The sequence below is a fragment of the Megalops cyprinoides genome, chromosome 5 (genome assembly GCF_013368585.1).
Source record: "Megalops cyprinoides isolate fMegCyp1 chromosome 5, fMegCyp1.pri, whole genome shotgun sequence".
NCBI lineage: Eukaryota > Metazoa > Chordata > Actinopteri > Elopiformes > Megalopidae > Megalops > Megalops cyprinoides.
Genome location: NC_050587.1, coordinates 18,893,739 through 18,917,828, shown reverse-complemented (window position 1 = coordinate 18,917,828; position 24,090 = coordinate 18,893,739). Strand labels below are relative to the sequence as shown.

The window sequence follows — 24,090 nt, the reverse complement described above, 5'->3', positions numbered from 1 at the left end:
CCACATTCTGAGTTTGTGTGTTCCGCTGTGATAGTATGTCGTCTCTAACCATCTACTCTATTGCCTTTATGCTGATATGGCATGCCTCTGCCCCCATTGTTTTCCACCACAATGGTGGGTGTTGATTTTTGGCAGCGTGGGGCCAGTGGGTCACTCCACAGTGTAGAACTTGAAAAGTACAGTCCAGATGCACCACCGGTTCAGTGGCCAATTGAGGTGAGAGTTTACCCCTTGACATCTGAATTCACAGTGTTACGTGTCTGTCTGAGACACACCAAAGGCTTTAAAAAAGTTGTGATTGTCCCTTGGCTGGATGGTTGCTGTTGTGGAGATGGATTGTAGTTCTGGCCCAGGGACTGACAGGTGTTCTACCCACGTGTCATAGCGTGCACACCAAATGGAGCTACAGTAAGCTGCAGTACAGTAAGCTACAGTATGTGTTTTGGAGTCCATCAGCCTATACCCCTGCATGTTGTTTTCTTCCAATTAATTAAGGTATTTTTGTTGAGCATGTTGCTACAACAAAATAATTTTATCTTCATCCCTGGAAAAAAAAAAACTCTCAACATCCCTTTACAGCAGCTTATTCAAATTATGTAGCAGCACTGCATTATGATTACCGCTCACCAATATATACCATGGATTCAAATGCAATTATATATTTTTAAATGTTTTCATTTAAAATCAACAATTTAAGTCAGCCAATGGGATTATACAAGCATGAACAGCTATGTCTAGAGTAGGTCACTTACGCACACCATGTATGCTCATGCATTCAGTAATGTAATGTGATGATATTTCCAGGGGCAATCTGCTGGAACCAAGTCCCATCATCAGAATCATCTGGTTCATTGCTGCAGTGGAACTCAAGCAAACATGGGCTCTTTTTTAACACTCAGAGGGGTGGAAAAAATGCATGATGTCAACAAGATTGTGGGGCCATACCGTGTAATATAAACTGACATCATTCAAAGCAGAGAACGGTAAAATAAAGACAAACATGACAGAGAAACTTAAAATGTTAAATCAACTTGAACACTCAGTTGACCCCTTTGGCGTTCAATTAAGTGCTGCAAGAGGTACAAACATGTTTTGCCTTGGGAAAGACCGAACACAAAAAAGGAAGGGAAGAGGCTGACCATTTGACTTGCTCGCCCACAATTCGTATAAGGTCACCGACACTATATAACTGGAGACAGAGGGTGTTTGTGTACTCCCACTCAAGGTATCTCTTCCTGTTATGGACAGGGCTGCAATGCTAACTAAGGGTTCTCTGTGAGACCCCCCAGTTCAGGGCAAGCCAGAAAAGCGCTTGGCTCGAGGCGCATGTGGAACGAATGAATGAGGAAATGGCAAAGGACCGGGAGCCGTTAATGAACAACGGCGGGGACCCCTGCGCGCGTCCGCTGCTTTCCAAGCGGCGAAAGGAACCCCAGCAACATCACGGGCTTGGAAGCGTTCGGAATTAATTTATCTCTCGCACACGTGCAAACGAACCACCGGCTGGAAGTGTATGCCTGCGTTTGCACATTTATACAGCATGTCTCGTTGCGGGGAGCTGCCGGGAAAGAACTGGATAGCGCTTCCCAAGCGCATTTTATTAATTTAAGTAAACTCAGACGGTGTACAATGATAAATAACATCTGTGGATGCGAACAAGGCATTTTCTCCACCATGGTAAGTGCTTAATTCACTGACCTGTGCATACAGCAGATGTATTTTTAAAGGAGGACTGAAAAAGTGTTTTATTAGCAGAGCACCGTGCCTGTGTTTGGGGAGTCGTTAGTATTCTAAATATCTTTTCTTATGGACTGGCTCACATAGTTCCGAGATACGCGGTCCAAATCTTATTCGAATATCGCTCCAGAGGTGTTAATGGAAGTATGACAGTTGACCAAAAATGCAACTAAAATGCATTTACAGGTGCAGTGAACCGCGTTATAGGCTGTTTGTGACTTTTAAAAACCATACGGCACCTACGTCCTGAAATATTTTCATTTACATTACAATTGGTTATGGGTCAGAAATGGGTACCTGCATCATTATTTTGCATAATGAAATATAGTTACAGCTTCACCTTTAGTCCACCGATTAGTTCTTAATTTCTTCAATACAAATTGTCTTTGTTAGCCTAATGATAATCACATAAAGCGCATATTAAAACCTCATATTCAAATTAACACTCATATATATGTATTTAGAAGGCTTTATAATGTTTACTTTGATCCCCAGTTTCCGGAATAATCATTCTAACCTATGCACACATGAACACATGTGCAAAGAAATAACTCTGTTTAATGTCTGTTTTTTGTGGAAAATAGAGGCACGGTTTCCCTGACCCATAAAGCACCGCCATGTGTAACACACTGAGTGTGCTGCTCCGCACCGCCGTGCAAGCAAATAAAACGCCCATCACTTTCTGACAGCAGGAACTATCTGACTCCCAGTAGAAAGGCTCCAATAAAGGGACTGTTGTTTGGGACAGAAACTCAGCCCTGCTGGACAGGGCCAAGAGCTGTAGGCTGGATTGTGAAAAGGCTTCCCACTCTTTCCTTTCATCCTCCCTGTACTGTACCAGCTTGGTTGGCAGTCCATGCATGGTATCACCGCCTGCCTCATTTTATCTCCATCAGCATCAGAAGTGATTCTATTTCACCTTACCACTTGGCATGCAAGGTATTAATATTGTGCTTAAATGCTGAAAGCACTGGCGTTTTATGATTAACATGGTCATAATCATTATCAGCTACATTGAGTTTGTTGTGACTGGATTATCAGATAGAGAGCAGTGAACCAACTGTAGAATCATATAAAATATTATTGCAGTGTCTACAGAATCATGTTATTACATTCTTTATTATATTAGTTATTCATTTTCTAGACTCAAAGAAGAGGTTTGTGAGATTTTTTTACGTAAAGGTTTATGTTGTACTTTGTGTCTTAATTTTTGGATTTAGCAGGTTCAATTATAAGTTGCAATTACACATTATAAATCACTTCCCACCTTTTTCAAGGACAGTTGTTCAACTTCTTGCAGTGAGAAAGGAGGGACTTTAAACCTTATAGAGGATGGTCCCTTTTTATTACTGCTGGTCTCCTTTGCTTGTTCAAGGTCATGCAGCCAACATCGTTGGTTTGACAATGCTTTTATTGCAAGTTGAACTATCGTCTCTGCTTTTTTCATAGGTTAAATGAACAAGGGGTGACTGAAACTGCAAAATAAAACAGAATTCCTGCGCAGAGACTTGTGATGACATAATTTCCTACATGTTTGGCTTCAGCAAACAGGCCCAGTCAAACTTGACTTTTTTACTGTAAACATTCAGCTAATCAAAATGTTTACAAGCACTTTTAACATGTTTCAGATCTGTGCTTGTAATCTTGATAAGGGGGGTTTGGCAATATGAGGCTCTGGTGAGTGATTGATGAGAGTAGAATCAGAATCAGCAGAATCAGTTTTAACATGGTTAAATGGTTTTGTTGGATGTGGTTGCGAAAATAGGCTGTAATGCATATTCAGCATGATTGTGTGGTATTTGCATGTCCTACAGTTCGTTCAGTAGATCTCAGCCGTGCAGTGTAGTTTTGCTGAGAGTTTGCGACACAGAGGATCCGTGATAATAGAGCGTTACATATGAAACTGAGGGAAATGCCACCACTCTGGCCTGTCCAAAATACAACTACCATGAAAATCGAAGTCTGGAGTCCTCAAATGCTTTGAATACATTTGGCTGGTGAAGAATGTTAAAGACAGCCCATTACCACCGACTCTATCATCAGATGTTTTTCAACATGTGCTGGGACGCTGTCATCGAGCGCCACATGAAGCCGCAAGGGCGAGACCATCCGTCAAACTCCACGGTCCCTTCTCCCGTGCTCCGTCTTCGCATTTCACTATGTGGGTCGCAGTGCTTGACCACCGAATCAGACGGATCCCACTTCAGACTGGTATTAAGCACGTTCCCCTAAGCCTCGGCTCCAGAGTAATAACGGCGCTGAAGATTGAGCTGGCCGTCTGCCACGCACGTCAGTGCTATTCTGCTGAGCGAAACACTATTCTGCGGCTTTCGTCCGAGCATCAGACCTACGGAACAGCGGCGTGCCAGGCTGGCCTCAAAGCCCCCCGCTGCCAAGCGAGCTGGTCTAACATTGAAAACAACTGCGCGGCCGCCGACTGGTAAATTGCGTGGTCTCCTGTTTCAGCCGTGAGCATGTTCTGCCGTGTCAGTGCGGCAGAAACGTGCTTGCTTTAGATCTTTATCATGGAAGAAGTTTGAATATAGGTAAACTGATACAAATCATGGATGCGTTTTGCCCCAGATGTGGTCAAGGTGAATCCACGGTTGAGGAATTTTTCCCTTTTTGTGTTTTAAAGCTGTGGTAGGGATTTTTTTTGACTCACTTAGGAGTTTAACGGAGTTGTTCTCTTCTGAGGATCTGCTCTTCTTTGGAAGGACCAACAAACATATGCAGCAATAATATCTGAAGGTTAAGCACAGTTATGGTTACTCTTGCTTCCTGCATTTACAGTTTGTGAACTTTACATTTGGATGATATAATCTCTGGTCAACGGCACTGGGTTACTTTCTCTAATTTTGCTGTGACATTAATGTAACCAAACGATATGTATCCACTGTTCATGTGGATTGGACCATTACTCGCTTCATACTTGAGTGGTGTACATCTGTTACTTCAGATGAGGACATTATCTGTAATTTCTGTCCAAGGTAATCCATGCTCAGCGTCATATCCTCTTGATATCCTGTTTCACCTCTCTGCTTTGTATTACGAGAAATGGATGGGGGGGCATCACGAGCACGGGAGAGTCCTGTTCCACAAATATCGACCTCCCAGTGCATTAGCCTAAAGGAGACTGAGAGCTTTTCTGGTCCAATGCTGTAACAAGGAGCACATGAAAGCCAAGGGAATCAGAGCTCTGTGCTTGACTCACAGTGAGGAAACGCTGCGTCTGAGTGGGGGTTGGGGTAGAATGCTAATCTGACCAGATGTAACACACTGTACTGTGACGTCACAGTGAGCTGTGCTGCCTGGGCCACGGCACCTTCTGCTTCTAGGTTACTGAGATTCAGCCAGGGCTACAGAATCACATCTGTGTGAACTTGTGGGGGTGAGTGAAGAATGGGGGTTATGATGCCTCCATTTCCAAAGGGGAGCAGTATAAAATAAGTGAACCTATAAATCAGTTTGCTCATCAATGTTTCCCTGTATCTATTTACCCATCCACATACCAGCTTATCTCATCAACCTTCCCTTCATCTATCTCTCCCATTCACCCAGCAGTGTATGCATCTATTGTCTCTTCTCCTGTTCACCCATCAATTTATAAATAATATTGATTTGCCCATCCACCCAGGCAGGTTGGCAGAAACTATACCATTTAACAGTCTTTTCTCATAATCCAAGATTGAATTCAAGAACTGTCTCGCTAACAAAATCATTGTCAGAATAAATCAAATCAGAATAAATCTGGGAGTGGGTACGTGGTTGTCAGGTTCTGAAACGTACGCCTGGACAGCTGTGTCTTCAGTATTCTAGACAAGCTGCACAGGATAACAGGATAACTTTCATCAAATGAAACTTTTTGTGTATGCCTACATTAGTGTGTGTTCAATAAGAGTGCAGAGAAAAATAATGGATTCAGATTGTCCTTAAATACACTGCACATATGCCCCTGTGTGCTAACATTCCTCCCTCTTACCCATCAGCTCTGTGGTGACGGTGCCAGTGATGGATTCTGGAACCTCTCCCCTCTGTGTGCTCTGTTAGCGTTCCCCTGTCCTTCCCCTGCGGTGCTCTGAAAGATTATCCTCCCGTAGAGGAAATGGGCGATCATCATCAGGTCAAGACTTCCTTCCTCTTTATCCAACTGCAGTCACCCTCCAAGGGCCGTGGGCCACCGCGTCCTGCCGACACTGCCTGCCCAGACGCTGGAGAGGAAGGACTGTCTCCCAGTCCGGCAAGAGACACAGAGCTGCTCGACCATGGTGAACCAGAGGGTTTGCAACTAAGTGCCCCAGGAGCAGACGCTGAGACCAGCAACGAAGGGAGCAAAGAGGGAACCACCGAGTCTTCTGTTAACTTCTCTCCTGGTCTTGTTTGTGATGCTTCACCGATTGCAGCGGACCCCGAGGACCAGGAAAGCTTGCACTTGAACACAGACAGATCAGAACCTGATTCTGAAGCCAGAGGGAACACCCCAGAGTCTCCCGTTTGGATCCTGCGTCAAGACGCCACCATAGCCATGAGTGCGGAGAGCCAGCCAGTGCCAGCGGGGGGCCACTCCCAAGCCAGCACTCGTGGAAGAGTCAGCTTCCTACACCCAGCTGGGGGACCCAACATTTCCAACAAAACTTCCAGTCCTGGGTTAAAGAAAGAAGAGGCTGCTAAGCCCTTAGGCTGTGTTTACCCAGCAACTGCCCAGCCTCCTGTGGGCAAAGCTATTAGTGCGTGGTGCCCCCCTGCCCACAGTGCCGGGACGGACGGGGTGCACCGGAGCGTGGAGGGCAGCAAGCAGAGCGGGGTGAAGGCGCCAGTCCTCACCAAGAGCCCGGAGAGTAAGACCTTTCTATCTGCTGTGATCGAGAGATCCTCCAAATTACCAGAGGATACGTACAAAAAGACGGTGGACAGAAGCCCTGGCATGGCTGGCCTTCAACACTCTGCCACGGCTAAACCTGCTTCTCAGCCTTCTGTCATGGGTCCAGCTGCTCCTCCATCCTCTGCTGACATTATTCCCTCAATTCTTCTCAACCCTGCCACAGCTCAGAAGGTAAGCCTCTGGTCCAGCTGCTCTGTGTGTGGGTATGCGGTATCCTATGATATGTGATTCCCAATCTCAGGCTTTGGTGGAATGGGAGCTTGTTGCTCATTAGCCAGTGAAAATATTTGAGCCTCCGTTTCCTTCCAAAAGAGTTTTTGGGACGTTAATGTTAGCACATGTTGGATGTGTTGTTGTTATGCATTTGGATATGTTTTGTTCTCCTTTAACTGTAGAGTTATTGAAAAGCACTCTTTTGTTTTTATTAGGACATGATAGAATAGTATCGCCTACAGTGTTTTAGTCTGAAGAATTGAGGCTTTTATGTTTCCTTTATTTAGTTAAAATACATAATCTGTTTTTAAGATGTTATATTTTAGAATACACACAGAGTAGAATATGGATAAACAGACATGTGATACCTTTGATAAGAAGCACCAAGTAATTCTTCACATGAAAACAGAGGAGACTGTTAAATACACAGTATGTTGTTTAATGTTTGCAGTTCGCAGTTAGATTGACTCAAGAGTTTAGAGATTGTCTTGCCAGGGTTTGTGCAGATAAACAAATCCCTCCGTCAGAAGTGACCACACAGGGTGGGCGAAGCTTGCAGCTCCCCACCCAGATGGAGCGATTGCTGATGGGAGTTGTCCGGAGCTCGTCCGTCATTCCTCTGACTAAATGGACCAGAGAGAATTTCATCCACAGCGTCTGTTCTAGTGTTACTCCCGTTCTGACCAATCACAGGTCTCTTTCCTAGCTCCAGAATTCCACTTACTGAGGACAGATTTCAATAACCTATCTATGTTCAATGACAGAATTACCCCATAGATATCACCTATAATATCAAAGCCCAGGTGGAATAGCATTAGCCCGCCCCTAGTCTACATTGCACTGGATGGTGCCTGCTGTTCCGAGTCTCTATTAATTTTAGTCTTCAATTAACTATATTGAGAAGTACTTTTGGGTGCAGAGAAAGCATGGGAGTCACAGTGGCATTTTTCCTCCTCAAAAAATGACCTACATACCTCATTTAACCATAGCACTGGGAGATTCTTTCACCACACTAATCATTAACAGCGCACATACTTCTACAGCATATAAGCATATACAGTATGGTCAGAGTTGAAAAAGAAGGCTGACTGCAAATTCACAGGAATGGACTTAATGATTTGAAGTGACTGCAATTCTGACAGAGCGGAACTTGACACTTCATGAAACATCAAAAGCTCACAAGCTGCTCTGATCTGAACGTCATGTTCTATTTTAGAACTTGTTTCAAGAAGAAATTTCAAGAGTACTCTGCATGTGGCATTTGCTCCAGTTCTCTCTTCAATGCGACTGATAGAGTCACCACTGCGATTCAGTGAATATGCTCTACAGTAGTGTTGTTTCCTAATATTGCTATTTTGATGCCTGTCATTCTGTGTTACTTTGATCTCAACAGGCCTGCTTACATGTTCATTTTAGTGCAGTTTAATGAAATAAAGAGCTTTATGATTTAAATTAAGATGACTAAAGTGATGTGATACGGAATTGTGTAATGTTTGCAGGGCTACTGTACAAGGATGCATCCACCTAAAGAAGTTAGTTGGTGCATGGACTGGGATATTTCAAAGGTTTCTTAACTCAGTGTTTATGCATTGGTACATGGATAATATATTTTTCATGGTGAGATTTTTCTCCATTGTGTAATAAACATCTCAAATGTACTTAGCTGCATTTGTGGATAAATACACGTATTACTGAGCATAGTTATGTTTTAAGATTAGCTGTGTAGAGTTTTGCATAAGGTAGAGGACTCTGGACCATGGAATTATGAAAAATTGTGGGTGGGACATGTTGTAACATTGAGCAAAGTGCATCCAATGTAACTGAGCAATAAAATTCTCACCAAGTAATGATGTGTCCAAATAAACAAAAATATAAAAAAGACACAAGTCTTGTAAAACAGGGCACAATATATTTGATCAGAGGATATCTTTAAGTGTGTCTTATAATGAAATTGTAAAAAGGAGAAAGAACCACAAAGAATGCTCAGCATAATACTCTATGTCTGGATGTTTCCTTGAAAATAACAAACATTCTCTTCAACTCAGATACTGTTTGAGTAGTTCTCTGTGTAATGTTAAATTTGATGTAAAATAATTAGGCTAGTTCAGCTTTTGTGATTGACTGGATGTGACATTATTCTGGTAATGGGGAAGGGAAATACCTTCTACATGAGAGAGAGAGAGGGTTTGGGGGGGTGACTCAGACTAGAATTGGATCACCCCCTAGTGTCAGACTCTCAAAATCACTGTCAGAAAAACTGTTAAAAAGCTCGATTTAACCCTATTCATGCAAAGCTGCACAAAACCATACAAAGAAGTAGGGCCTCTATGTGCTTCAGTATGGCATCCTCTTATATTCATAATTGTACCACCATCTGTTACCTCAGTATATTGAACTAGATTTAAAAACACATGTCAGATAAATTTATAGCATTTTGATTATGAACATATGAAACTAAGCAAAAATATCTGGACAGTTTGTCTATTTTAATCACATTTCTTCTATTTATTTTTTGTCTCCAATATTAATTTTCTCGGGAATATTGTGTTGGATTATATTTTCGGTAATATTTCCATATCTATAGTATGAAAACAACTGAACTGAATTCCCATATATTTGTTTTTCTGCCAGTTTCTGGTTAGAGAACTCAGCTTGTAGAAATACATATAACTTTTTCATGCTGCTATTAAAAGCATTGGGATGATTCCCCTGGTTTCAAGTTTTATTTCCAAAAAGAAACTCTTTCCAGGAATTCCCTATCATAAGAGATTATAAATTAGTTGTGTGGATTAAACGGTCATATAAAGTCCTCCAAGCTGCTGCTTGGGTTTGTATAAAGTTCTTATTCAGCACATTATGAATGAGGTACATGCATACAGGACTCATGTTTGCATTGGCCTTGCCCCAGAACATCCACCTTCTAGTCCAATAACCCCTTATGTTTTTTTTTCTTTCCCAGGCTAGCAAACAGTAACAGACCTCTTTCACATTAATCCCAGTGTAGCTGCTATAGAGTCCTTCCTGAGCAAAGGCATTTCGGTAATCACACACATGGATTGGTTGAGCTGTGCTTGAATTGAAATCCTCAGCTAAAAGGTGCTGCATGTCTATACATCTGCAATGGTAATGGAAGTTCCGTTATTTGTACTGAAAAACCAAGTGTTTCTCAGATGACGTACTGTTACCCTACGCATATGCTCATTAAGGGATATTTCTTGTTAACTACCATTTAACTTTCTGGTTTTCAGACCATATACATGACCTATTGATCCTCCTTTTCAGCAGCTCAGCTTTAAACTTTTGCCGACCTTTTCACCGCGACAGGCTGAAATTATCGATTTGCACATGCCTCACTGACTAAAAAACTGCCAAAACCCATGACTGGTTACACTTTTTTCATCAGCTGATTTCTGGATTTTTTTTAGGAGATCAGTTGAAAAAATTAAAAACATACACACTTTGAAAAAAAATGGTAGAAAGAAACAAATTCATAAAAAATCATTTTAAATCGCAGCTCACATGCTCGTCCCCAGCCGTGAAGCACATAGAACAGCTTTGTCTGAAAATTAAGGGGGGATTTCTGTTTTCCATAGTGTTTGGAGTAATCTAACACTATAATTTGTTGTAAATATCTAATTAAGGTTTACTTGTGGTGGTGTAAAAATAAAGCAGTTTAGGGGATCAGCATAATAACAGTGTTTAGCTTGAATTTGCCCTGGAGGTCCATACTGGCATGTACTGCAGGGAGCAATGAGAGATGCGGTACTAAATCATTGTGCAGTGCATGCTGTTAAGATGGGTTCCTGCAGGTAGGGCAATACAGAAGATTCCATGACATTATATGTATTTGCTTAGCGAACAAGCTCATCCAAATGATCCAGATTTTAGAAAATTACATATTACATGTCATGCTTACATGTCTCACAGTATGGTTTCACAGCTGCAATTCACCTACCTTTGTACCTTATCAAAGGATGCAATAGCAGTGATCAACTAGGGGATGTGAACCAAAACCCAAAACTTTTAGCACTCACTGGGTGGATGTGAGCACCCCATGAATGCCTAAAACCCTTTGGGTTGATTCAAGTCATTCAACCACTTGATTCCAAATGTTAACATGTTGATTTATGCAGAAAATCCATTAATCCATCTGTCTATTAAAAAGAGAACATTTGACGCATGTGGCTGTGTAACAATATAAAGTTATCTACATGTAAGACTCTTCACATTAATCAGTCATATAGCTACAATTACATTGTCGAGACAAAAGTTTTATGTGTCTCACTGATGCTGTATTTGTTTAATATTTAAGATTATGCATCATCTAAATACTGTGGTGCACTGTCCATTAGAGTTTAGCCAGTTATCATGCAGATCTTTGTAGAACATTTGTGTTAACAGGATCATGCTGGTGAGCACAGATACATTTTGGAAGCTATGTTAACATAATCCAAACAGAATCAAATTTCTCTAAAGCAAGGAAAAACGAAACTCTGTCCCTCCCTCATGGATTCCACAATTACATTAATCATGTAGCACCCGCAATTGTTTCAAGATGATGGTCTTTTGAACATACTGCTGTCAAGCCAAAAATATGGGTTTCATAACAACAGTGGCCATCATATGGACAGAAATGAGACTGTTCAGCAGAAATCATGCCAGAATGTATAACAAATGTATTTTTAGATTGGTGCTTTAGTTCCTTTCATTTGCTACAGTGTCAAAAAAACAGTGGTGACTTGATTGACTAAGTGAAATGTATTGTATATGAACTGATGTCACACATTTCCTGGAAATATAAAAGATGGCATTGTCATTTCTGCACTTAGCTTTGGTAGAAGTTCCATGAATCAGCTCCTAATAGTAGTTTGCGTATACACTGATGATCCTTTCTTTTTAAAATATTGAAAGGGGAGTAAATTATCCTAAATGACACTGACTGGAATAATGTAAGAAGCGGTACTTCTACTGGCGATTCTGAGGACTGACCTTTCCAGCGTTGCTTCTTAAGCTGTAACTGAGGGTAGAAATATCATGCACAGAACTTTGTGTTGATTCAATACAAAGTAAAATACCTTACTGATATCAGTCCTACGGAAATGTTCATTTTGCACCCGTCATAAACTAGCTATTTAAGATCAAAAGCAATAATACTGCAGATGTAACCGGATTTCTTGAAATCTGATTCGGAGACCTTTAATTGTCTCAGTAGACTGATAATGCTTATAGCTCCACAATGATGCCTTTGCCCACACGTTGTTTATACAGGGTAATAAGGCGATTTTGGGAGCAAATAAATAAAAAAATTTAAAATTAGACAGATTTCGTTTACCCGTCTGTAATGTTTTCCATTAGCAAATTATTACAACGCATATTTCAACAACAGCTGGGAGGTAGACAGTATATGCTTAAAGAGAACAGCGTAAAATAAGTGTTAACAGACTAGATCTCTTACACATTCTTTCAGCCAAGTACACACAGGCGGAAAGAGAGCTAGCTGCTGATTTTGCAACACAGCATTCGGAGAGGAATAACTCTTTGCCATTCTAGTTTTCTCCGTTTTGGCTTCAGGAATAAAACTCGCATTCTTCAACTATCATCCAACCGCAATTTGGCGTGCAGGCAGTGATATGCTTTTCCGTGCATTCAGCAAATATTTCGTCTCGTTCCGTGTTAGGACTGCTTCACTGGGATCACTCACAGTACGGGTCTGCGGGCTAAGGTACAAATAGGAAGCGTTTTTAATGAGGAATGTACCATGTGTCACGGCGTCTGAGGGGGAGGTGCTGGAAAACAGAAAACAAAAGTCATGATAAACGCGGAGGTCAAAGTGTAGCGAATGAAGGTAGGAAAATTCCCGGTTAAGGAGTGAAAGAAGGGCGCTGCTGGTGAGTATGTTTTCTTTACACGCGAGAGCAGGCTTTCCGTTGTGGCTATAGCTGGTTGTTGCAGTAAGAAACGATGCTCAGATATTTGTCTACTCTTTCGCTCTCTCCGTCTCAGTCCCTCTGATTTCCCAGGACTGAAGCTAAACTGTCACGCCTTCATCCCCAAGCCATTCGCCTCCGCACGCTTGACAGTGCTGGAGGTAGAGTGTGTCGCGATGTCTCGCATGTCAGTATTACATTTAGGCCAGCGCTGTCTTGACGAAGGGTATCTGGGTTCCTGAGTGTTTCGTGGCAAATGGAGCTTCCAATACAGAGTGATGAGGGAGAAAAATTAAGTGACATCATTGAAAAAACTGTCTGACAACGCGAAAAGGCGCTAGCTAGCTACTGCCGGTCACATACAAACATTCCAGACGAGAGGGATATGGAAGAGAGTGATGGGGTAAGATGCTCTCTATTGCTGTTCACTGAACGAGCGGGCTGTTAAAGAGACAGTATGCATGATTACACTAATTCACATTGTGTTTAATAACGGCAAGTTGCTAAGCTTTGTAACTGTTACCAAAAAACCAATAATAGTGCTGGCTCAACCAGATTGTCGTTAATGTTAGCTGGCGAGCTAGACAGTAGCTATAGTGACCGATTGCATATGAGTAAGACCCTGTGTTCTGAAAAAAAAAAAAAAAAAAAAACTCAGCAAGCAAGCTACCTAAGTAGTACACAAAGTGTCAGATGACCCGCCTACTTTATAGTCTATTTCTTATATAGGCAGCATGGTAAAATATTTAATTAATGCCATCGTAAACAGCCTGGGACAACAAGCTGGGCAGCTATGCTAGCCAGCGAGGACAGACCTGGTTAGCGAGCTATCTGATATCTACCACAGACCAATATTTTACCGTTATGTAACGTGATCTACATCAAGTAACGTTATATGTATTTTTGTTAAAAATGGTCATCAACCATTATATAGCCAAGATCAGCAACTAACTAAATTACTTTCAAACCATACAGCCATTTGTTTGCGAATTCAGACAATGACGTTTTGATATGCACATATGGCGCTTGCTTTATAGAAAATAAAGAACACCAATTTGATCTTGCTTGGCTAAATCCCTGGCACAGATTCCCAGTATCTGGGTTAGAGCTCGAGCTGACTGTGTTTTACCCCAGCACATGGATCCACTTCAGCATTGTCCTCTTCCCTGTGCAATCACAATGACGTTATCTAACTTAGTTGAAGCGATTACTCGCTTTGTCCACTTCAGAGATCTATTGTGATGTGATTATGGTAAGGTGGATAACCATCGGAGATGGGGATACACATTTCATCCATACAGCTAACGTTGTTAGCGACGTGTCGGAGTGCAAAGGGTTTAGTTCATAAGGTGTCACAACTTAAGGCTACAGCACAGTTCTGCTAATAATTAATAGCAAGCAGGCGCTTTTATTGAAGTTATGAACTGAAACACCCTGACATTTTGTAGTTTTGACATCATATATCTAATGGCAATCTCCTTGTGCCCTTGGGATTTTAAGTTCAATAGTTGGCTTTATTGACTTTCTTTACAGAAATGAAAACGTGAACACTTGGTATTTGATTCAAAAATTACATTTTCCATCGTATTTACATCCATGTAGTTCTGCATGTTTGTGTAAGTAACTTTTTGAATGAATGCTTCGCCAAATTAATTGCAGGTCGGAGCTGTATTCAATTGTGCTCTGTGGGATAAACAGTTGAGGCTTATTTTTTCAGATAACACCACACTAATTCCGTAGGATTCACCTTCTGTGCTACCTTAATTTTTTACAGCCCAAATCTTTGCCGGGAGAATGCTGGCAGACTTTCCCCCAAAAGTCACGAAGTTGGTACATTCTTTAACGTAAACAATAATTGAGCCAAACTGGAAAAAATGTGGGCTGTGAGCAGAAATGCATTTAATCTCAATGTAAAAACAAATCTATGAGATGGAAATACCGAACGTGAATTTTCATAAACAATGAACGGATTTTTTAAAATAAACCTTTTAGTTTTGTCAGTTTTTGTTAAATGTTTTATACAAGAAATGGGGGTCTGAGTAAAGGTTTATCTTTATAAATTAATGGGCATACAGATGACGGTACAGGCAACATTCAGGATGGGGTTAGGGGTTTATTCTGTGGTTAGGGCACTACAGTCTCCAGTGCAGTATCAAGCATGGCTTTATCCTCGATCTCTGACAACAGATAAACACATAGGATAGTGAAGGGTTTGTGAAAAACTAAGCTTCCCTGGGTCTGGGTGTCTGCCAGGCAGATAAATATTTAAATATTATGATATAGGTTCTGCCAGGAAAAAAAGCTGTCAGTGCAGGGGGTGCAGTGAGGTGTCTGTAATCGCAGTGGCAGGAGATTCTCTCTATTCAGGCCGACAGTCACATTTGTCATTAATTGTACATTGCTGTTTCAAGTGGCTGTGGCATGATTTATTCATTGTAACCCTCAGCTTCCAATCGGCAGGCAGGGATGCGACTTCCTGTAGCAGCCTCGTGTTTGACTGGGCCTGCACCTCCCCCTGCTTTTACCTGCCTCTTGGCCCGGTCTGATAGGGGAGTGGCGTGGGTAGGCATGCCGCTGGGCAGGTCTGTTAGCTTTTTGGGGTTCTTTTGTGTTTTAGGTGACAGGCACGAAACAAAGAGCAGAGAGTGGCGGTGCCGATGTTTGTTTTATAGTTTTCATTCCTGCTTACCGCTATTTATTCTGTTTTATCAGACAACAGGATAGATTTGAAGTGTCCTTTATTGAATTAAGTTGGTGAAGAAAGCCTGTACGTCAGTTTTATATCTCTGTATGCATGCTTTTTTCCCTTTCAGTCCACCCTTCTAAGATTTTAACTGACTCTTAATTTGGTATTGTGGCTTAATTATCTGAACAAATGATGATTTTTTTTCTGAAATATGGTATTTTTGAAAAGATTATATTTACACCTCATAAATAACCATGTATATGTGAGTAAATGTGGTTGTTTTCAGGTGAATATGCGATGTTTCTTTTTTAAAAATGTTATATCTGAAAATTAGAGTTTCTTGACCTGGTCATTACTGCTTACCAGGTGGTGGAGTTTGTTCAGACAGGAACAAAGAGCGCAGAGGTTCAGAATGTTGTGACAGGCAGAAGTGGTATGTCCTGGTTGAGATGCTGAGTTACTTCTAAAGGAAGCTTTTGTTTGTTTTACAAGCATGGTTTAGTTATGCCTCTGTATTAAGAGGGAAGTTAGTCATTGTGTTTTGTCAGTGATTACTACAGCGTGGAGCTATAGTACATTTAACTGTACTGAAAATAATTGATATAAAATAAAATTTAAAACTAGGCCTGTTCTGCTCTTATGCTCCTGGTGGTGACTATCAAGTGTTCAGAGACCAAAAAGGACTTTTTAGTCCACCAGCTAGAGGAGCAGGTAGATGAAAAAATTCACCAACCAGTTGAATATTTCACAGGTAAAAATAATTTTTGGGAGGCATCTGTGTGGCAGCAAAATCATGTATTATTAACGTTAGCTAAAACAGTCTAGCTACCTAGCCAGCAAGATAATGTTAGCCTACATCTAAAGCTGACAGCTTAACTACAGTAATATTTGCTAATACTACTATCTAGTTACTTAACTAGCTAGACAGACATTATCTAAATACATAATGAATTGATGAAGTTGGAAACAAACTCGCACAGCTACTCAGAATCAGAGAGGGGTCTCTTCTTTTTTCCAGTGGCATGTACCATTTCGAACATGGTCCTCATTTTTCTGCCATCTGCTCTCAGTGTGGTGAGTGTCCACTTTTAAATTGATAGTTCAGCAAGCTATCAACATATGTCATGTGACACATGATAAGAGGTGACTTTTAAGTTGTTACATTGAGCTGAAGCTTCCTGCCGTGGAAGAATTTGCAATGCGCTGTCAAATGTAGCTCGTGTTTGGACAAGCAGAGACTGTCAGAACCATAGATAACCAACATGAATTTTCACTACTGGAAAATGATAGAGAGGTCCTGCCATTGACTTACGGTAGCATAGTGGTAAGGATAAGGACACATAACCAAGGAGGTTCAGTTCGTTGCTGGGGCACTGCTGTTGTACCCTCGGGCAAGGTGCTTAACCCAAAATTGTCTCAGAAAATATCCAGCTGTATAAATGGGTAACATGAAAAAAATTTGTGAACATGTAAGTTGCTCTGGATAAGAGCTTCTGCTAAATGCAAAAAAAAAAAAAAAAAAATAGGAACCTGGCTGAAAGGTGGATATATTTCGGCATCCTGCATTTTACAAGGGTTTTTTGGCTAACTTTTTTTTCCCTCACGCAAAAAGTACTTGCCTGAGTGACCCTGCAGCTTTAACTTACCAAAGAGAAAAGCTGGCGGGTGTTAATTTTGGCCACTGCATTTAAAAGTGAAGAAACCTTGCGGTATTTATTTATTTGGGTTATTTTTCCCAGGAGTTGAATGATTTATTAAAATATTAATGATTGTATTAATTGGTACAATACTGTAACATTATGTCAGGATATTTTTTTGAAGAATTGCCTAGTTGGAAATGTTGAGCTGTACAGAAAAGCACCACCAAATTTAGCTCCCAAGTTACTGTGGTTATGTGGATACTGTGTGATTCTAATGCAGTCTCTGACTGTGCTGTGTTCGTGGTTGGAAGTGGCTACACATTAATGCGAATTGTTCCCAGATTGCCTTCCCCTGTCTCCTTACCACGAAGCTTCTATGTGTTCACTTAACTCTTGTGTGGAAACGGTTGCCGTGACGTCTCTGTGGCAGCCTCTGTGTGATCGGTTCCTCCACCTCTTTGAGGGCGCGTGTTGCCCCCGGTTACCCCACAGGTTCCCTTGGGGAAGGGCTCACAGATGGAGGACTGTTTTTCACATCGCCTCAAAATTTTTCTCACAGCGTTTCAATGTGGAGCATTTTGAAAATAAAAACTTTATTTATAGAAAATAAGAATGTTATTTTTAAAGTATTCCACAATGTTTTACAAATAATTTTAAGCCTAGACTTAGAGAAGGGCACGTAGTGTTAACCCCACACAGAAAGGTATGTTTCCTCTTTTCATGGAATGGCAGAAAGCTGAGCACTCCTCTAGCTCCATCCGGAGTGATTTGCACGGAAACAACATTATTACAACGTTGTTCTTGGATGTGGTATTCCACCAGAGATGCAGGGAAGCGTGCTTTGCTTTAATTCTGTTGCAAAATGTCTTCTAACATTTGTCTTCCCTCCCCAACTCCCTCGGCGCAGATTAGGCAAACACACTTGTCTTTTATACTGGTAAACAAAGAGTCGTTTTCCCTCTGGTGGTGGAAATAGTGTGTGTTTTGTGTCTGTTTTTTTGGACGGATTTGCTTCGGTCTCCGTGAGTCAGGCTAAACCAATGACACGCGGTTGTGGCTGCTTCTCTTACTTTCCATTACTCTGATAAAGATGACAGCATGTGCACTCCCTCCTAGCAGCTAGTCACAAGGCTCCAAAATGCCCATGAAAAGGCCGTTATTTCTCTTTCAAGTAACATGTTTTGACACTGTCTGCGCACTGTAGCTTTATATAGGCCTAAGTTTGGCCAGGACAGATTCTCAAATTGCAGCGAAAAGCAAAGCTGAGCTATTGATTGTTTGCTTTACAGATGACAGTATGAATACCTCCTTAAATTGTCCTTGGTTTTCGTTTTTCTGAGTGTTACGATTTTTAAGTTAATGCGAGTGTTTGCTGCTCATAAAGTAAATTGCAGGCTGCTGTATGTTTGCCTGCAGCAAATTACTTCAGCTGCTATGAAGTGGAAAACGTATTTCCATCCCTCAGTGATGATATTCCAACATGTTCCATTCTTGTCCAACCCCCCACTGCCCCCCCCGCCCCCCCCGCCCCATCATGCACTGCTTGAACCAGGTCATAATGGATCTCTCAAGATCCTGAGACGGACTGCAGCTGGGTATTGTGTGATTTCCTGCCTGGAGGATCAGCCGGGGCTCTTATTAACCGTGGGTGAGCCACAAGATGTGATCCACCACCGGCGTGTACCGGACTTGTCGGTGCCTCCAAAATAGACCGGAAGCATGTGTACTGTTGTGGGGACGTGTGTTTTCATTAAAGGGCGCCCCTGGCTCTGGACCAGACGCTCCTAAATCGATCATCCCTGATTCACGGGCTGCGCTCCCTGCGTCCTCCCGCCAGTGTGTGCTACAGAAGCATCCGTCTCGCCTCGTTAAGCAAATTCACTATCGCTGTTCACATTATCTCTGCAAATCACCCCTTGTTGTTAATGCCTCCCTCCCCCAGGCTCTCCCAGTTAAGCTGAAAGGGCACTTTCTGTAATGTAAGCACTGTATGATCTTTGTAATATATGTACTGTATGACCTGCTATCATTGCTCCCATAGAGCAGTAACACCACTGCGGGTCTCATTACATGCCTGCTAGGAGGTTGTGCGGTTGAAAGACGGTGCTGTTTGCAGAGACCTGGGCGGGCTAATGAACAGCCTCATGGTGTTAGGGTGTGTAAAAGGGTGTGAGGGGCCAGTGGAGGAGAACCACACTCCTGCCATGATCATCCGCCTGCTTTGAAAGTAAGACGTCTCCATTTGGATAGGGATCACCATGGAACAAGACCACAGTGCTCCAGTCACCTTTGATGGCTAGACAGAGTATACAGGTGGGGGATGAGCCAAAAGCTTTGCACAATCATTTCTATTGTACGTATAGTGTTTTGTACAGTGATCTTTTTGCTGAAAAATATTTTGTATTTATGTTTAGTTGTAATGATCAAAAACGCTACTGGAATTAAAATCTTGTTTATTCCTTGTATTTCCTGAGAAAAAATGATTAGTAAGAATAGTTTTGCTTACTTTGCTCCACAAGAATCAACTAACCAAATTTGAGAAATCATTCACTTGTGCCTTTTGATGCATCATATATCATGCAGCAGTTAGAGGATGTGAAAATGTAGATGTGGTTTTTCTGTACCTGTTTCTGTGGGTACAAATAGCCTGAGCAAGTTAAATATGACAAAATGGAGTAATTGTCAGAAGGTGGGTGGAGACAGGCCACTGTGATGCTGAGGCAGGAAACGGCAAGCTTTTCAATACTGGCACATACTTCAGTAAAGATAACAACAACAACAAATAAACCAGTGATTTTCCGTGAAGATATCCTTTAAAAGATCAAGATAGACATGTAGATATACTGTACAGCCGAATCTTTGGTGATTTCCGTTTGGCTAAAACAAAAAATTCCAAGGGGAAGGCCAAGATGGGGCTGTGAAAAAAAAGCAAAACAGACAAACAGACTTCCACACAGTCACCTTGTAAACATGCACAAAAATAGACGCTGTCGCAACGCTCCCATTAAAATGATGACAGTAATACATGTAAAAAGAGCACGGACTGTCCTCCTGTTTGGCTTTAATTGGGAGCATTAACACTACCACTGGAGGCAAAAACACAGCAACGCTGAAACATCGCACGTCAATGCACAATGACAGGGTGACTGTTCTTTTTGTTGTTTTGGGTTTTGGGAAGGGGTGGGGGCGTGTTGGTTTGGCGAGGAACAGCTCGCTCAGTGGTGCATGTGTCTGACTGCTGTAGCGAGTGAGTTACACAGGTTTTCACCTTTGATCTCCACTCGAACCCTCCCAGAAAGCAGACTCGGAGCAGATTACAGTGTCGCTTGTGTTGCTGTGTTTGTTTTCCAGATTTCGTTTGACGCGATCTCGTCTCAGGGGTGAGGTTACTTGGGAGGTTACTTGTAGATAGATGGGACCAGGTTTGTGTTTTTTTTTTTTTTTTTTTTCCCCCAAACTTTTGCAACTTTAACCAGGAATGCGAGCTGAGAATTCGATTGTCTTTCACAGTGGGAGCCAGGGTGGGTAAGGAAGGTAGGGGATTGTGTAGCCGGTAAAGAGCCAGTTACAGAACCTGATCAGGACCAGTATACAAGGCAAACTCCTTCAATATGTGCCTTGGGATCTCGATGACCACAGTGAGTCAGATGTTTGTGTCACAATGGAGACGCTGACTTAAAACTGGGGAAGCTGATGCTGCAGCTTCGAGCGGGAAACCATCTGCACTCCCTGTGTGTTATTAACTTAAGACCTTTTTATGAGTGACTTCTATACAACAAGATCGATTCACACCTTGCTGTCCAGTGACCTGGGAAATGGCAAACAACCATTCTGAAGATGCACCACATCTGCGTTCATCTCCCTGTATTTAGCTGTGACTGTTACAATAATGGTGCCATCCCCATTTTCAGCACCTTTTATTACCAAGCAAAGCTGTCAGGATCAAAATGGGTCCTGTACCAGTGCTAGTCACATCATTAGTAGTGGTGTTCTGTCTGAACTGAAGGCTTGTACTGCTTTGTTGCAGGGAAATCAACTTTGACTCAAACAGAAATCAAGCATTTGTATCTCTGAACAAAGCAAGGATGAATCTACTTGAGGAGGTGTTGATTTTCTGTGGAACAGAAGTTCCTGAGTGCTCCTTAAGATCTTAAACAAGAAGAGAACACAAGGGGATTCCTTTCTAGTGTTTTTTTTTATTCCAGCACAATGAAAGAGGACTTGCGTGTGTAGTTTTTGATGAGTAGGCCTGCTTTTTTTTTGGTCCTCAGAGTTATGATTTGTCTGACGCTCGTATGTTCTTTGATGTACAGGGAGAGCGGGAGAGCCTCTTTCCTTAAATGAAAAAATAGAACCCTGACAGTCGCCCACAAACACAGCTAGAAAATCTGCTGCCACGTGCTCGGCTGCTGCGAGATCAGCAGCGTGTGGCAAGAGGGCAGAGAGCAGGCTGATTAAGAGGAGGGAGGTACAGCAGAACAGGCCTCGCCGAGGAGGCGTATGAAGAATCCCGTTCTGCTGGAGGAACGCTCGTTATTGCTCCTTACGCACTCTGTGATACGCTTTAGTGCCGTCTCCAGAAAATGCGAGCTAAGTGTCATCGGGCTAGATTTACAGCAGTAGAAAATCGCTCAGAGATAATGCTGAGGTCTGGCCAGACCTGCTAGCTCTCCAGACGCCGACAGACAGACCGAGAGTTTTTACAACCTCACAAAAGGAAATGCCGACTGCCAGGACAGAAATGTGGAAGAAGTGGGCAAACCAGATGAAGATGGCCAGTTTTGTAAACGGCATGCTTGCTTATTAGAGCATCCTTTATGGTAAAAGCGGTGGTCTGCTTGATTACAGATTTATTTCCTTTGAGGTTGTTCGCAGCTTTTGAAGTGGCTGCGAAGCGATTGCACTTGTGGCACTCAATACTCAGCCTGTGAAACACAAACGAAATCCAAACGCTTCCTGTTCTGGCGGTGTGTGCTCTGAGCACATCCGACACAAGCGATACTCTGATCTTCTGATGTTCTGGCAGGCTCACAAGTGAAAGATCTTACAGCCAGCTGCATTCCGCAAAAGCGAATGATATTTCTTGTCATGACGATAATCGCAAAACTAAAAAGTCGAAAGACTATTTAAAGCGAATGACGCTTGCTGCTAATGCTCAAAGGTCAGTGACGTTTGCATTGTATTAAAGGACTGCAGAACTGTGGCAGTATCGACATTGTTCATTGACTCTGAAATTGCTTACAAACTGTAAAGTTACTTCTGGATTTCCTTGGCCTGCAGTCATGGCAGACTTGGATTCATGGGAGTGAAGCAATTGGATGAACCGCAGAGGCAACTGCCCAAATTTGTCATGGGTTTTGAGGGTTTGCTTATTTGAGCAGTTATGTTAAAGTTATGAGATATTTGATTAAGCAAGTAGGGATATAAAAGCTCCAAATAGCATATTGCTGCCTTAAATTGCTTTTTTATAGTGTCTCTCCTAGTGACAGCTATGTCCTGTGTTAGATGTATCTAGTTCATTAAAACTAAATGGAATTGAAATTGACTTGAGGGATGGTTTTAGAATAAAGCCTAAATGTTGTGTGATGACTTCATCTGGGTAAGGGTTATTTTTAATCACTTGTATGCCTTTCTTTCAGCGTTGTTGCAGTGTTGAGCTAAACCAATATTTTGAGTCAAACAGTCTTTAGAAGAGTGGGATATAAGAGGTGATGATTGTCAAAACCCAATTTATATGCCAGCAAGTCATGTTTTATCCACTGCTGACAAATGGCACCATCACAGTTGTAAATCATGTGCACACACATGTCATGTGTAAAAATGTTGTATTTTTTTTTTTTTTACTTTTTGGCATTGTGTCAAAATGTTGTAGTAATGGTTCATATTTTTCTTCAGCTTAGGCAAAGTGAGAAAACCATAGTAACACGCTTAGGCCATTGTGAAATAATATTTTTGGCATTCGTTATCTTTTTAGCACATTTGGGGTCCGATAGCACCAAAATCTCAAGATTGTGAGATAAACAATTCAGGATTTCAAATTAAAAGCTAAAACTTTTGGTGTTTTCAAAATCCCAAGCTATGTACCTCCTGATCTCAAGGTAACCATTTTGGTTGCGTCAACAACCTGAAATCTCAAGGTAACAATCCCCCAAATATAATTCTACAGCAGTAAGTTACCAGATCTGTATACCTACAGTGACTCTCTCTGTACTGGGAGGTCTGTACTGTTCAGGGCTGAAACTTTGGTTGGAAAAGACCTCAGAGTGGGGAGTGAGCTTCTGTGGAGTCTATCAGTGCTAATCCCAGATCCTTATATGAGAGCGGCACTTTATAAGGTCTATGTGCAGCTCAGCGCACAGAGAACTGAGCCCACAATTTGGAGAGGGAAGACTGAGAACTACCAGCATTCTCTGCTTCACCATGACCTTCATCGGAAAGCTGATTGACTGCTCACCTCCCTTGACCATAGAATTTGATTCAGTTAATTAGCTGATTCATTAAACCAGCTGACTAATCAAGATGCTGCCTCAGAGGAGACACAAATCCGTTGCTAAGCTCTTAGTCTTGGTCTGGGCAGTGGTGCTCTCCCAGATACTGTGCAGTAAAGGTAGCAATTTATTGGAGTGTATTCAGAGCAGCATCGAGGCTGTAATGAGTACTCCATCATTGTAGTAATGCTGAGTCCAGATTTCTTCTTTTTGTGACTCTTTTGTATATTGTCCTTTAGCAAAAGGCGAGGTCTTCCTTGATTTGGATTGTCTGAAGTGTAGGTTCAGTAAAATGGCTATAATATGGGTAAAGTGATACAGTTAGATTTAAAGGGTGTGTGGCATTTCAAAGCTCTTTTCCTGCTTAATTTACTGTGTTCTTCCCTTATGTGCCGTTTTCTGCTAGTCCTGTAAGTAGAAAAGTTAAACCTGGAACCCCACCCTCAAAAAAGGAAGAACGTAAACAGGATGCCTGTTGGAACGTATACATGTGAGCTATCTGAAATGTTTACACCAT

At 41.8% G+C, this 24,090-nt stretch overlaps 1 protein-coding gene across 2 annotated transcripts in view; it reads left to right on the top strand.

Moving 5' to 3' along the window:
• The first annotated feature begins 1,535 nt into the window (after positions 1 to 1,535).
• psd3l (pleckstrin and Sec7 domain containing 3, like) overlaps positions 1,536 to 24,090 on the top strand; it is a 142,017-nt gene continuing 119,462 nt past the window's right edge. Inside the window, exons 1-2 of one of the 2 annotated variants that reach the window (XM_036529811.1) lie at positions 1,536 to 1,677; positions 5,727 to 6,790. In XM_036529811.1, coding sequence (XP_036385704.1) covers positions 5,843 to 6,790 — 948 coding nt within the window. In that variant the 5' untranslated portion in view covers positions 1,536 to 1,677; positions 5,727 to 5,842. Of the gene's footprint in view, positions 1,678 to 5,726; positions 6,791 to 12,739; positions 13,163 to 24,090 lie in introns of those variants that run through there. The other variant, XM_036529812.1, reaches the window with a different exon arrangement.